At 44.9% G+C, this 15,706-nt stretch overlaps 1 protein-coding gene across 1 annotated transcript; it reads left to right on the top strand.

The window, feature by feature from the left end:
- The first annotated feature begins 9,611 nt into the window (after positions 1-9,611).
- Positions 9,612-15,331, top strand: Bmp10 (bone morphogenetic protein 10). The gene is made up of 2 exons (XM_059256770.1): positions 9,612-9,945; positions 14,051-15,331. The coding sequence occupies exons 1-2, from the start codon at positions 9,612-9,614 to the stop codon at positions 14,980-14,982; spliced, it is 1,266 nt and encodes a 421-aa protein (XP_059112753.1). The 3' UTR covers positions 14,983-15,331.
- Positions 15,332-15,706: the final 375 nt, after the last annotated feature.

Raw genomic sequence — 15,706 nt, 5'->3', positions numbered from 1 at the left:
TGTGGGAGCTGCGGATTAGACCGGTTGAGACCCTATCGTCAGTGCTGTGAATTTCCTAGGCCCTTTCCTGCTTTCCTCTGTCTGCACGGTCATGAAGAGACAGGCAGGTGGGGACTGTGTTTCTCCAAGGTTCTCAAACTTCAGTTTTCGTGTCTTCCCCCTTGTGGACACAGCTAATGAGAATTTCCTGGAGCTGTGGCTTGACTTCCTCTCACAACCGCATAGCCAGCGAGAGTGAATGAATGGACCGTGCCAAGGAGTGAGACCCTCTCATTAAGTGAGACTTCGCTGGGTAATCATCCAATCATTGTTTTTTTCAAAGTTCTAAGCAGTTTTCAAATGCATTCGAATCGCACGTTAAGGTCTGACAAGAGATAGAGGAGACATTAACTTTAAAACAAAACTTCTCTTGAAGGAGAAATGGATAGTTTCAAAACCCAAAGTTGCCTTCATCTCTGCTTTCCTAAGGGATGTTCAGGATCAAGTTTTATTACATTTGATAAGTAATGTCACCCCTCTTTATAGGTGACAAAACGAAGGCTTTAAAAGCTTTCAGTAATCACCAGGTTGGAGCAAGGATCCAGTATTCTGACCATGGGGTCACAATCTGAGCAGCGGGGAGCCCAAGCTGGGCCGTCAGATTCTGGCAGCACATTTGATGTAACACTATTAAACTGGTTTCATGTTTGCTAGCTCCGTGTCGTTCACTGGGGGACAGACAAATTTTATCTACAGATCCAATTTCCAGCTGAAGTGGGACTACCACTTTGTCACCTGAGCAGTGAACATTAAAAATATTTTAGAGGACCCCCCTCCCAGCCCCTGCCAGTGGACCTCTCTGAGAGCCCTGGAGTTCAGTCCTTGTAGATGTGTCCTCCTAGGGACCAGGAGTGTGTGTCCTGTGAGTGCAGAGCCGGAGCCTGGGGCTGGGAGAGAGAGTGGGATTTGATTGGCGTCCTGGAGAGGAACGGGTAGAAGTCTGTGGAATTCTAGCTAAAGGACGGTGAAGGTGGTGTTACAGACTTTGCCCAGGGATCTGGAGATATTCATCAAACGTGAAACATTTTGGTGAGTAGTGCTGTCCTTACCAGAGATTTAGCAGTGAGAAGAAGATGTTCTCTTCTCCCGAGAGAGGTTTTTCTCACTGGTGTTATGCATGGAAAGCGAGGCAAGAAGCTAAGGGAAGCGGACACCCACCTTCTGAGAAGACACTCCACCTCTCACTCACGGGGAGGAGCTCAGCACTGGCCATCACTGCTTGCCGTGCTCCGGGTCTCGGCTCTTTTCTGGAGTGCTCAGCTTCCACACTGAGCAGACAACACTCTGTTGTTGCCACCATTCCTGTGGTCCTGCAGGGCCCCACGAGCTCTGCTCCTGACATTTGCTATTGTGCTTCCTAGTTCCTGAAATTCAATGATGGAATTGACTTCGGTGACTGTAGGAATGACTCTGCTCTTATGTACGTAGGATGGAGAAGATTCTGAAAGGGAGTCCTTCATCTTTTTGCTATATGATATTGAATTTGCTTGGGGGAAGTCATGTTTTAAGACTATCCATAAATGGTGGGATTTCTACCTATCTTGAGTTGTTTCTCACTAAGCTGATAATTATTCTTTCTGTTAAAGCTCTGCACCCAGCTTCTTGAGCCTCGCTTTCCGCATTTCTGCCTCTTGACCTATTGTTCCCACTGTCTCATTTCCACTCTTCTGTTCCAAGTTCAAAACTTCCCCACCAGCCATTCCTTAGACCACAGGTTTTCCAGTTTTTATCTGTTAAGTAAAAAGTCAGTTAGGGTCCATGTTTCCACCTGCTCTGAGCACCTTCTCTGCCTCCAGGAAGCCTGGGTCTCTGTGTCAGAGTCCTAGTCACATTATGTGTTCCACAGTGGGTATCATTTGGCTCTTCATTGAACCTCAGTTTCCCTGCAGTGTGGTATTGACCTCAAGAAACCATGAGGATTAAGAGGTCATGCATGTAAATAGTTCAGTGCACAGCCAGGCACATGTGGTTGATACTTTCTGTCATCATGGTCATGTGTCTCCACTGGTCCTTCTCCACACCGCCACACTTGCTTTTCTCAGTAGAGGAGCTGAGCTCTTACTTCCTACAGAGAGCTCAGGGCACTAGAAATAAAGTTTCTCAGCTTCTTTCACTGCTTCAAAGGTGCAAGAGAGAGTTACCTCCTAGACTCACTCTCCCGCTCCAGACACTACCCTCCTCTGTGCTACCCCTCCACTGAGTAAACTTCCTTGGGGGTACAGAGCATGTGTAATGAAGCATCTGGGCTCTAGGGTTGCTAGAGCTGGAATCAATCTTCCCTCTCCCTCTTCCTGACTTCTACAGTATCCCCTTCTGCTGATGATAATCCTGAGGCTGTAGGTTTGGAGAACTTGGTCTGGCACAAAGCAGAACTTGAATAAATGGAAGCGTTCTGTTGTTACCTTGGCTGGCATCGGAGCATCTTCCCTGGTAGCCCCATGTCACTGTGCAGTACATAGTGCAGGGACTTAATGAACATTTATTTGTTCAAGTGGTGGCAGTGAATGGCAAACTTGGTTATGATAAGGTCGCCTCTGGCTGAGGCTCAAGATTCCCTACCTTCGTGGGCCTGCCTCCCCTCATCAAGGTTTCTGAGAGCACACATTTTGAACTGGGTGCTCTGGGCAGTCATTCTGTTACTATGAAAACTTTCCCCAAACATGTGGTCCCCTGATAACCTGGACCAGACCACACAGTGGAACAACTATGCTCTGGCTGAAGCAACTTCAAGGCTTGGAACCAAGGGCAGCAGCTGTCTCAATGGTTCTTTTTCCTGGACTAGTACTTTGGTCCACTTAAGAAGAAGAGTTTAAATTAAGCACAGAAAAAAAAAACTAAGTGGTTCAGAGGGAACCTTGGATAAGGGGGGGGACATGCCCTTCTTGTCACATCAGTAACTTGAATGACCAGGAATCCCATAAAACAAGTTTTGGCCAATATTCCTAAAGCACGGTCTAATGAGAACCAGCCGGAATGGAGCACTGATGGTTCCAAAGGTACTTTAGAGAACAAATAGCAAGTCAACAGGTGACAGTCTGCATCACAACACCTGTGTTCACTGACCGCAGAGCATCCTCTGTGTGCCAGCCTCCTTAGTGGGTTCCAGGGATACACGAATGCAAAACACTTCTGCCCTCAAGTTGTCTGTGTTATTTGAGAAGACGGACATTCTAACCTTATCGTGTGGAAGCTGATAGAACTCAGAACTATGTCAACCATGCAACAGAAGGGTCACTCTCGTGTCTGGAATAATAGATTGGGAGCAAACTTTGGAATCATTTTTATCACAGATTTGGCCATTTGACTCTATTACACGCTGCACTGGGAGGTTTCATCTTACTAAGCCAATGACCGCTGAGTGGCAAGATAGAAGAATCAAGGCAAGTGCGAGAATCTTCATGAATAGAGTTGACCCCTCCCACACACATTATTGAGTGACTTGGGCATGATTTAGCTGTCTGGCTGCCTATTTAGGGAATTCTGCTGTTATCATTCACTAGAATTCCTTTTAGGTACTGTTATCAAGACTAACCCTTCCAAGTCTTTGGGAATAATTAATGATGAGTCTTAAACATAGCCATGATAGATCATTCGCTAATAATTTGGGGGCACTTGTGGAGTATGTGATTTTGACCCTCTGGACACACACAGTATAGGTGGATCAGAACCAGGTTACTTGAAGACCCTTGTCTAAAATCTGTCTTATCACTTCCAAGTCTGCATTCACACTGTTTCATAAGGGTTTCATAACCAGAGCTACCGCCTTATAAATCACAGTAGAGTGCAATCTGACCCTCACAGTCTCACCTTTAGGGGAAGGGGAAATAAATTGCTTGGAAGGCATTGATGACCCCTTTTCCCCCAAGAAGACTGTTTCTACCAAAGAGTTTGTCATCATAATGCTACTGTAAATAATACTTTTTTAAAATGGCCCATTTTTAAATTTCCAAGGACTTTTCTCCTTTATGCACAGTATTTAATAAAGATGAGTCGCATTTTACTCTAAATCAATGTACAACACACTTCGGCTATTGTTTAATTAAGACCTTGCCCGAGAATCCTTTCTTTTTAAACTTGTCCAGTGAAAGTCAACAGGCGCCCGCTGATAAGACAGGTCCCATTCATTTCTCCTCTTCTTCTCTCTTCCTGTGCAGTGTAGAGGGTAGCCAGGCTGACCTCTAGTTTTCCTTCCAGCTTTCAGAGCCTAATGCTTTTTAATTACACTGTTGGATTGTGAAAATGGGAAATTGAGGTTCATTTGTGATGTCCTCTGTGATGATACATCCTCAGGCTGTGGTGCTGACATCCACAGACTGATCTACTTGGACTGAATTTTTTTATGAGGCCACTGGTCTTTTCTCACAGGTGTCCAGCCTTCGGTAATAATAAGTGTGGCTTGCCTTGACCTTGTAGCTCTGTGGACAGGAACCTGCTGATGATTCCTCTAAGTCAAGATGTGAACTGTTCTTCCAAAACATGTTTACACTGAATTCTCCAGATGACATGATTGTATTTTGTAAGAAAGAAAGAAAAGAAAAGGGTGGGGGGTAGACTCATATCCAGCCTGTTCTTAAGTGGAAATGGTACACTTGAAATTGAATCTGAATGAGAAAATATAAGACATCAGAGGGTTCTTTAGCCACAGGGAAATTAACTTAGTGGACAATACAGCGAGGCCTCTAATGTATCTAATCAGGTGTATAATCACAACAGCCCTATGAACTACCATCCTAATAAAAGTGGCTGAGAGGATTAGGAGGAATTAGTGGCAAGGATGTGACTCCAACTTTCTCCAAGCACGTGTCACCCAGTCACTTCATCTAACCATTTGTATTTTAGGTGCCTCTGCAAAATGAGAAAACAAATTGCACTTTAGACATTGGGACTTGACTTGTGAGTGCCAAGTGCCTGGCAGGCGGGCTCTGCGAGGCTGCGTGGTGATGACATGCCCTGAAAAGCCAGTCACTGCAAAGCACAGGCTCTTGACAGATCCTCGAGTAACTAAACCCAAAACATCTTCAAGTTTGCTCATTTTCATCCCTAAAATGATTGCCTGTGCCTAGCTGCATCTCTTAGATTTTCTCTGAGCTGCTTTTCTGATTAGGGTGTGCGGCGAGGCATGAATGGCAGCTTATCTCGTGCAGAGTGTGGAATAAGCCCTTAGCAGTCCCTGGTGTTAAAGGGCTTGACTTATCTCCTGCGGTGGCAGAGCGCCCTGGCTGCCCGTACATCCTTGTCGCTGCTCTCTGTGCTGTGGCTCAGCACAGCTGTCAGACACCTCCAGTGTGAGAAGAGCACACTGAGGGGCTGTCCCCTCCCAGGATATCCCAGGTCAGCGGGCATTTTCGTTGTAGCATGTTTTACTTAAAAAGCACATTTGAAAAAAGATTGGTTGCTCGAAGCACAGCAAAGACATTTCTTAAACGACCGGTGACGTACTCTCTTGTCACATGTAAACGTCGCCCTGTTCCAGGTTGCGCATGTGCTGTGGAAAGGTCAGCAAGCATAATCACCTTGATTGAAAGTGTGTCCCACTCACTGTTCCAAAAGACGCCCTCCTTGTCAGACGTTTGGAATTTGCACACACCTTTTTCTCTAAATGTGACCTCTCTTTTCTCCGTTTTCTAAGCCAGCCAGGAAAACCATTCCTGTCTTTTCTCTCTCTGGTTGGAGCGGCAACAGAAGCGAGGGGAAAAGGGACACTCTCACAGGACTCCCCCAGTGTTCACATTTTTTCTTTCATAAAAACCCTCCATCATTGAGTTTGATTTTTTTGTGTAAAAAATGACATAGACCATCGATATTCCAGTAAGTGATCCCCTATTGTTTATTAAATGTTTGTTGTTTCCCCTTTGAACTATGATACTAGCTATTTTTTAACCAGTTTTTCTTATTTGTGAATCTTTCCCCAGCTCTTTCTATCTTTTGATTTATCCCTACAATACGATGCTGTTATGAATGTCATTGAGTTTTGATAGATCCTAATATTTGGTATGAGTCTCCCATTTAATTTTTTCCACATCTACACAGCTGTTAATTCTGTTCTTCAAGTTCCTCTGTCTTAGGAGTTTCAGGATGTGGATGGGTGGGTATCTGCAGAGACATTCAGCTCACCCAGAGTCCCCCAAGTCAACTAACACACGCTGACAAGGATATCGCTCAATAAAATCTTGGCTAGGAAGAACAAGCATGGGACACCTATTTGGAAAACAATCTAGCATTGTATAAAATTGGGAATCTTACCTACTAGCCAATAACTCTGTTCCTATGTTTAATTTTATGGAACGGAATCCAGGTCCCCACTGTCCAACACGACAAGTACTAGCTGAGTGCAGCTGTTGAAATGCCAACAGTTAAAATGAGATAAAATTAGAAAGCCAATTCTTCCACCACTCTAGCTGTGGTCTTGAATCCAGTGTCCAGGCATCTCGGGGACTATGGCGATGGACAGGAAGTTATATAGCAGATGCACTCCTAGAGAGTCTCTTGAGCAGAAAAATAGAGATCATCCATGGTAGAACATGAAAAAGAGAGTTCCAATGTCCATTAACAGTGAACAATAAAACCTCATATTTATAAAACTGACAATTTAATACTGAAAATCAATGAATAATAGCCACATGTAGGCATCCAACGTGTGTGTGTGTGTGTGTGTGTGTGTGTGTGTGTGTGTGTGTGTAAAATATGCTGGAGGCAAAAGAAAAAGATATAAAAAACTGAAATATTTCAACTGATCTATGCTAAAATAGATAAACCCATCACATAGCTTGTTAAATGTTTTTATTATTACATGATGTTTGAGACGTATCTCAAAGTCTTGATCATATCTGAGTAAATAGCAAGAGCAGTGTCATGATCTTAAGGTGTGATTCAAGGAAGAAAGGGCTCTAAGAACCTAGAGCCATCTTCAAGGAGCTCCTAACTTCATTGGCCTCATGTCAGTCAGGGGATATATATTGACTGTGTTTTTTACTGACCACAACTCACGGGGACGGCAGAAACCATAAGGATGTTGTCCAATGTCTAGTCTTAGATTGAACCATGAGTCCTCTGAGACTACAAAAAAGCTCAACCTTAGATCCTACAGGCTTGTAGAGTTGTGGAACTAAATGCAGAACATTTTGCACCAGCTTGAAAAGCATTATGTATAATTGGTACTTTGTTTACCTAAAATGTCTACTATAATTCTTATATACTTGGCTCAGCAGGAGAGTGATACTCAGCCCATGATGAATGGAATATAACACACTACAAATGAGTGGGACCCAAAATTATAAGATCAGTCCAAAATAATAGACTATGTCAAGAAAATAAATCAAGATAGTAAAAGATATATGCAGACATTCGGCTCCTTTGGAGTCAAATGAGAGTCACCGGGAAAAGATTTCTAGAGAAACGTACCTGATAAAGAGACCTTGTAACAAAATGATAATGCATCACTGTTGCAGAAGATGGAGGCAATTAGCATTTCCTTTCTGTGTGCATGCAGCCCTGCCTCTTCCTCATGCACAAAGCATGGGCATAGTGTATAAAGACCTTTACTAAGCATGTATTTCAAGATAGCATAGGTAGTGGGATGCAACTGTGCCAATTTTCCTGGTCTATCTATTAACCAGCTAAAGACATAAATGTTGATGGTTTACTTCTCTATCACCAAGTACATACACAGAAGCCAGTGAGATCTCTATGGTCCACTTTTCTCCCTGGGTTGTGATGAACTCAAAATGGTGGTGGTGGGGTGTGTGTGTGTCTGTCCTCTGACCTTTGAAATTACTGCATCCTGGGAATGGAGTGCAGCCACTTGTTCTGCTGTCCCACAACAGTTGCATGTACATGTCTGCCATTCAGAATTTTGGAGTGTGTGTTGACATGTGTGTGTGTGAAGATAAGCGGGTGCTTGTCCTGATCAGCACATGATACAGGAGGCTTGCTGTCATGATGTCAGGAGCCTTGTGTTAAGATGCACCGTCAGTAGAATGGGCTGTGGCTTTGGGACTTGCTTGCTTGTGGGCCTGCTCAGGTGTAGTCTATTTCCAATCTACAGTCGCCGTTTTGCTACATGAGCAGAACCATCCATCAAAACGTTGGATTTGAATCAACTACCAGACAAGCGGACAGTGAGCAGCTATTAAAGGAGATATGATAAGCCAGCTCAAAAAGGATGCTGTAAACATCTAGGAAGGAGGAGAAAGAATCAAAAGGTGACTAGAAACTTGGGGAACCAGTGAAAATGGCAGATGAGGATGCTGCAGCTAGCTTATTAGAAAGAGTGCAGAAAAACTTAACCCGGAACTACACCAGTATTCTAGCGCAGCAAAGGCTTAGGTGCTGCCCTCAGACCGCACGGAAGGCTGCCTGCAGAGTTGCACAGGGAACATACTGCGCAAGCAGAAGAGATTCCATTATAATTGTCCCTGCAGGAAATCACCCCTTGGAGCTGTCTACAGAGCCACCGAGACAGCACCATGCCTCCTGCTGCCACCAATTAGTGTGGACCGTATGGTCAGCCTGGCTTGTTATTCCTAAAGTGGACATGCAATCAATTATACCAGCCCCACCACCCCTTTACCAAGATACTTGACATTTTTTATCTGTTTAGTAATGCTGTTGGTTCAGATGCTGGAGCTTTGGACTTAGTCTTGGAGGTGAACTTGGCAGAGGTTTTGGTCATGTAAATAACCAGTATCACAAACATAGGACCTGAATCTACACCACAGTAATCAGACTGCCTGGGCTTAACCTGGGGCTTCACAACTGCACAGTTCAGTGACTTCTGACCAGCTAGAGGACCGCAGGAGTCTACACACACGTCAGGAATGAAAATGGGGTTATTAGATGAAGCACCTTAGATGGTTTCTGCAAAGCTCCTCACAATGCTACACTCCAAACCTCATCATAATCAGGTGTTGACTTTTCTCCAGCCTGATCGCGAGTCCGTAGGAAAATGACCGTGACTCTCGGTCTTTTCCGTTCCTAAAAGCCAGTGCTGCCAAGTTTGTTTCTGAGTCGTTTATATCTACTTAACTTGAGGCGATTGGATATTTAGTCCATCTTTGGACATGTAAGCCCCATCATTTGAATCGATATGCACTGCTGCCAATGTGCATTCTGTTGACTCTTACTATCTGCCATACACACATGTAAAACTGAATCCCATAAGCCCAGAATCCAGACATTCCTACCAAAAGGAAGTCGAATGAAAGAAAGAGCAGGAGAGCCTCTGAAAGAGAAAATTGTCTTATCCCTCACCCGTGTCAGAATGTAGAAGTGTTTACAAAATGCTCATTAAAAGAAAAGGGGGTTGCAAGATAAAAACGAAATCTGGTGTACAAGTTTACACTGGGCAGATAAGGAAGGGCTAGGCCCTATAGGGGATTTTGCCGTCCAATTACTGCAACCTGACTTTTGGCGGGGGTGGGGAGTAGTGGGGGGAGGGGAAGAGCGAGGAAGAGTTTCCATACTTGTGTCGTGTCCAGTGACACAAGACACTTACACTCCGCAAGATAAAACTGCCACTTAGAGCCCAGGGGAGTTAAGCCTTCCTAGGTTGGCCTGGGGAGCTGAGCAGAGTCATGGGTTCTCTGGTCCTGCAGCTGAGCGCTGTCCTCTGCCTGGTGGCTCACTCGGTTTCTGGCAGCCCCATCATGGGCCTTGAGCAGTCACCCCTGGAAGAAGACATGCCTTTCTTCGATGATATCTTCACAGAGCAAGATGGTATTGACTTTAACACACTGCTGCAGAGCATGAAGGACGAATTTCTCAAGACATTGAACCTGTCAGACATTCCCCTGCAGGACACAGCCAAAGTGGATCCGCCAGAGTACATGCTGGAACTCTACAACAAATTCGCCACTGACCGGACCTCTATGCCGTCAGCTAACATCATCCGGAGCTTCAAGAATGAAGGTAGGCTGGCTTGCATTTTCACCTAAGAGACTTTGGCTTTGCTTTTTCTCAGGAAGAAATAAGTAAACTTCCATGTGGGGATGATGTGGAAGAGGATGAATTCGTGGAAATTCATGGCTCAGACACAGTGCATCAGCTGACCCTCATGGTCCACCTAGAACTCCAAAAATGCTATAAAATATCTACTTAGGAAAACCTACAGAATGCCCATCATTCTGGCATCAGAATGGGTTCTTGATAGAGTTTTAATCTGGACATCAGGTATCAAAATAACATAAATGTTGATCTGTTGCTCCATCTTGTCAGCCACTTTCTAGACAGGACTTGATTTCTATCTGGGGTTGATAAAAATTTGTCAGCTTTTCCTTAGATCAAAAACGGTGAAAACAATGAAAAGGAATTAGAAATTTGGAATTTGTGGTTCATTCAAACTCTGGGTGAGTTTCCAATGGTGACATCATTTAAGCAATGTCCTGATAGAAAGGGGCTGTATTTGGGAGATTCTTCTAATGCTGTGTCGTGTTTAATGAGCCATAATAAGACCCCCAGGAAGTGTACAGGACCCAGCTAACAGTCCAGCTTATTGTGACTGTGATCTTCATGAAGTGTGATATACAAATTTCAAATTGTTATTCGTTCCCCTCAGATCTTTAAATGAGTCAGCAAGCCAATCCTATGTTTATATGGCACTAGTAGAAAAAAACATGATATTGATGGTAGAGGCTGTGGATATAGAGAAACTGGGTCTTTATTATTTACCGATTGTGCTTTTACAGACATTGGGCTCCTAAAATGGTTTGATCAATATTTGCCAGATGCTCTCGGAAGCAGAAGGCAGGGTCACAAAGCATCGCAGGACTGCTGAGAGCTAGCTGCCTTGGGGAGTTGTGACTAACTAGTCTAGGACATGGGAGCCCCAACTTCCTTCTGTAAAACAGAAGCTGCATGGCTTCTGAACAGATGCGCGACTCGCAAGCAGCTAGAGGTAAGAGAGGGCTCATTATTAGGAAGTGCTGGACAAGCTATGATAACTTTTAATGAATTACTTAATCTTGGCTCTGGAGTAAACACTGAGTGGGTATTCCCCAGACACCAAGATAGTGTTTGCTTTTAAAATTCAACTGATCACCACCATTTCTATTTAGTAACACATTTCTGGTGGAAACTGCAAGCTGAGTTTCCAGGTTCCTTTGAAGGCAAGTCTAGGAAGAAAAGAGCAACCTCCTGAAGGAACCTGCCTCAGCTTCCTTCTCTGAGCCACGGTCTAGCTCAGGCATGGTGGGAATGCAGTCTAGCTCAGGCACAGGGGGAATGTGGTCTAACTCAGGCACAGGGGGAATGTGGTCTAGCTCAGGCACAGGGGGAATGTGGTCTAACTCAGGCACAGGGGGAATGTGGTCTAACTCAGGCACAGGGGGATTGCGGTCTAGCTCAGGCATAGGGGGGATGTGGTCTAACTCAGGCACAGGGGGATTGCGGTCTAGCTCAGGCACGGGGGAATGTGGCCTAGCTGAAACTTGGTGGGAATGCATTATTCCACTCTTATTTCTTGCTTCTCTGATGGAAGAGCAAGTGATAAAGGGGAGGATGTGAGCAAGCTTACCATTACTGGAGATCCATGGGGGAGGATCAGACTTGGGGACACCCAGCCATCCACCCCTTGCACCTGTCAGCCTAGAAGACTGGTACAGCAGAAGACAGGTGTCTCCTCACCAGACCCTCCCTGCTGGCTGCTGTCATCTGTCCACACACCTTTTGTGTTTGCTGAATGACATGCCCTGGGAGGTAAAGACCAAGAAGATTCCAAATCTAGGTCATCTTTGAACTAGTGTCACGTGCAAGATGAAAAACGTGGTTTCAGTTCTTAGCTTGGCTCCATCCTCCATATTGTCTAGGAAGTTAGATCTATATATGATGGTTTGATTTCTTCTGGTGCAAAACTAGCATTGGATCCACGTGTGCGTTGTGGGTGCCACAATTTGCAGAGTAACTGGCATGTGGAATCTGTCAAGGACTTAGTTCTCTTGCTCTGAAATGTGACTCTTCCTGCAAATAATTGTGGGTGGTTTTATTTAGTTAAGGGTTGTGTGTGTGTGTGTGCGCGTGTGTGCATGTGCATTGTTTTGTCTTGTTTTAAGCTGGCCTTGAACGCATCTGTAGCCCAGGCTGGCCTTGAAATACTCATATTCAAATTTTAAAAATTGTGAACTATTGCTTTCTTTGGAGACAGTATTTTACTATGTAGCCCAGGTTGGCTCTCGATCCTTCTATCTCAACCCCTTGAATGTGAGTTTGTTTTTTCAAAGCACATCTTCATTGAAGTATAGTTGATATATAGGAACCTACATGTATTTAAGGCATGTGACGTAAGTGTTTACATTTGTAAACATCCACTGAAGCCCCCACCACAGTCAAGACAGTGAGCATGAACATCCCCCGAAGCTTCCTCCACTCCAGGGCACATTTTCTTTGTAATTCTCTCAGGAGGGGCAAGGAGCCTGCTCTCCCATATTTGGTCTTCTGTGACAGCAAGTGCACAGGTGACTCCTAGTAGGATAAACTTTCAGAGAGAGACCTGAAGGCACCAAGGCCTCAAGAGGGAGGCCAGAGATGGAGCCGTGGAAGCGAGGCAAGAGGCCTTTCTTTCTAAGAGTCAGAAGAACATCCTCAAAGGTACAGAGGGCTGTAGTTCTTGTTTTTGGTTTATTTTTCAAATAGGATGAAATAGTCATTCAATTGGTCAGTAAATATCCATTGAGCAACTGCAGCGTTCTGTGTATGGAGGAGCCAAGGCCTGATCAGGATGTTAAGCTCTGGTTACAGTTGCTCTGGCCACACCAGTGACTTCAGGGCCATCCCATAAGTCAGTGTCCCCACTGTCACCGTGAAGAAAATTTTAGTTAGCACCCAGAGGAAGCTGTGAAACATGTGAAATATCTATGTGCTTTATTTACGTAAATTTAAAAAGCCCATACAACTATCAACTTAAGGGCAAACCTTTAAGCCTTTTGAGAGTAAGTATAAAGCCATCAGCTAAGGAAGGATGCTGAGCGTAATGTGGATCAGAGAATGCACTGAGATCATGAGCTAGGTATGCAGTTGGGGAAAGGTTGCTAAGGACAATAGAGGACCCTTGGTTGCAGGTCCCTGGTATCTTGATGTCACAATCCTTGGATACTCTGATGTCAAACGCCTCAGTCCTTGTAGAGACAAGCTGCCTGAGGTAAGTACACAGGAGCTCTGGGTTCTCTGAAAAATTCTCACATTAAAAGATATTATCAGGCATGGTACGGTGATACATGCTTGTAAAGTGTCACAGGAAACAAAGTTCGAGGCCAGCCTGCTCTACACATGGATTATAGGCCGGCCAAGCCCACACCAGACCTGGTTAAAAAAATTAGTATGAAAGCATTTGGAGACATGCTTCTGGTACTAAAGGACCTTTAACAAGCTATTTCATACAGCTCTCGGGTGGTGTGTGTGTGTCCAACTCCATGCTGGCTGCTAGTGAACACCACTAAGGCAATCCATCTACCCCTGAGACACATCTCTCACTCAGTCAGGGAGGACTATACATGCCAGACCAGTTTGACAAGACCTTGTCTTTGTCACATTGGGACAGGGTCAGCAAACTTCCTCTATAAAGGCCAGATAGTCCGTAGCTAACTCCACCTCTGCAGGGCAAAATTAGTCGGAGATGGTACAGCAATACCCGAGCAGGGCTGTGCTCTGGTGAAACTTTATTTTCAACAGCATGTAAAATCCCAGTTTGGCCTGTGGGTTTAACGAACCCCTGGTCTATGGAAATCTTCCATGAAGACCAGTGGCCAACCAACCACATGGAGATCACCGCCCATTACAAACAAACTTTGAAGTCTTTAGTCATGAGCTAGTTCAAAACAATCTCCATGATCCGTTTCATGGCTCATTACTGGTTGGTTGGACAGAGGGCTTGTCTGCAGCTCCAAGATTCCTTCCAGTTCCATCCCCACGAGATAGCTCAGGGTGGGCAAGTTTTCTTTTGTCTTTCTACAGAAATAAGTACCTGCTTTTTATGCAGCATACTTAGCAAGTCTGTCTTTTCATAAATATCTTCCTTTTTTAGATCTGTTTTCTCAACCGGTCAGTTTTAATGGGCTCCGGAAATACCCTCTCCTCTTCAATGTGTCCATCCCTCACCATGAAGAGGTCATCATGGCTGAACTCAGGTTGTACACACTGGTACAAAGGGATCGTATGATGTATGACGGTGTGGACCGTAAGATCACCATTTTTGAAGTGCTAGAGAGTGTCGAGGGTGCTGAGGATGAAAGGAGCATGCTGGTGTTAGTGTCAACAGAGATCTACGGAACCAACAGTGAGTGGGAGACATTTGATGTCACAGATGCCACCAGGCGTTGGCAGAAGTCCGGCCCAGCGACCCATCAGCTGGAGATCCACATCGAGAGCACACAGAACCAAGCTGAGGACACTGGAAGGGGACAACTGGAGATAGACATCAGTGCCCAGAATAAGCACGACCCTCTGCTTGTCGTGTTCTCTGATGACCAAAGCAATGACAAGGAGCAGAAAGAGGAACTAAACGAAATGATCACTCATGAGCAGGATCTGGACCTGGACACCGACGGTTTTTCCAGCGGGCCTGACGAAGAGGCCTTGTTGCAGATGAGGTCTAACATGATCGACGACTCTACTGCTCGAATCAGAAGGAACGCCAAGGGCAATTACTGCAAGAAGACCCCACTCTACATCGACTTCAAGGAGATTGGCTGGGACTCCTGGATCATCGCGCCACCTGGGTACGAAGCCTATGAATGCCGCGGTGTCTGTAATTACCCTCTGGCGGAGCACCTCACACCCACAAAACATGCCATTATCCAGGCCTTAGTCCATCTCAAGAATTCCCAGAAAGCTTCCAAAGTCTGCTGTGTGCCCACGAAGCTGGATCCCATCTCTATCCTCTATTTAGATAAAGGTGTTGTTACCTACAAGTTTAAATATGAAGGAATGGCCGTGTCTGAATGTGGCTGCAGATAGGAGTCCCATGGCTTATTTAATAACTGCAAATGTGTATATTTTGTGTTCTATTTAATGAGACTATTTAATGAAGGTGTACAGACAATAGAGGTTGCCATCTTAGGGAAGTGGACAGGTCAAGTGTGCTGTAGAAAATGTGTATTTTGCTATACAATCCGGTCCCTTCCACTTATCTTGTTTGGACTCTCATTTCCCAGTGATACATCTCTAACAACAAACGAAGGCCTGTATCACTTATCCTCTGTGCCAGTTTGGAAAGAGCAGCCCCTAAACACACAGTTCAACACACAGATATTTGTGCATGTTTGTGCAAGTGCACATGAACTTATAAAAATCTTTTTGTCCAAAAGAGGCAGACTATGCTCATACATGTGAGTGGCTTCCTCCAGAGTGTCTGTATTATAGGATATGGAATTTAGGGTAAGAAAGTTCATATCGGGAGTTTAACCATCTAGAGAAGCATATTTCTTAAATCTTCTGGGAATGTGAATGTAGTTCTTTTCAGTTGTATCTGCCATGTCTCAGAGCAGCAGGCTCTATGAGCAGGCTGCTGACTCAAGAGGTGGGTGGGGTTGTCAGATACACGAAACAAATGGCCTTGACAGGCAACGGTCCCGGCCATGTACTCCAGAGGACAGTTGCCTGGTTAAGAAAGATGGGGGTGGGGGACTTCAGGACTGACTCCCCCTCAGTTAACAGGAGGCAAGGCCACATGTACCAGCCT

This window comes from Peromyscus eremicus, chromosome 3 (assembly GCF_949786415.1).
Source record: "Peromyscus eremicus chromosome 3, PerEre_H2_v1, whole genome shotgun sequence".
Classification (NCBI taxonomy): Eukaryota; Metazoa; Chordata; class Mammalia; order Rodentia; family Cricetidae; genus Peromyscus; species Peromyscus eremicus.
This window is presented reverse-complemented; position numbering and strand designations above follow the sequence as displayed.

Coding starts and splice junctions, on each gene's coding strand:
- Bmp10 (XM_059256770.1), top strand. CDS start 9,612: ATGGGTTCTCTGGTCCTGCAGCTGAGCGCTGTCCTCTGCCTGGTGGCT. Junction 9,946..14,050: donor CCGGAGCTTCAAGAATGAAG/GTAGGCTGGCTT, acceptor TTCCTTTTTTAG/ATCTGTTTTCTCAACCGGTC.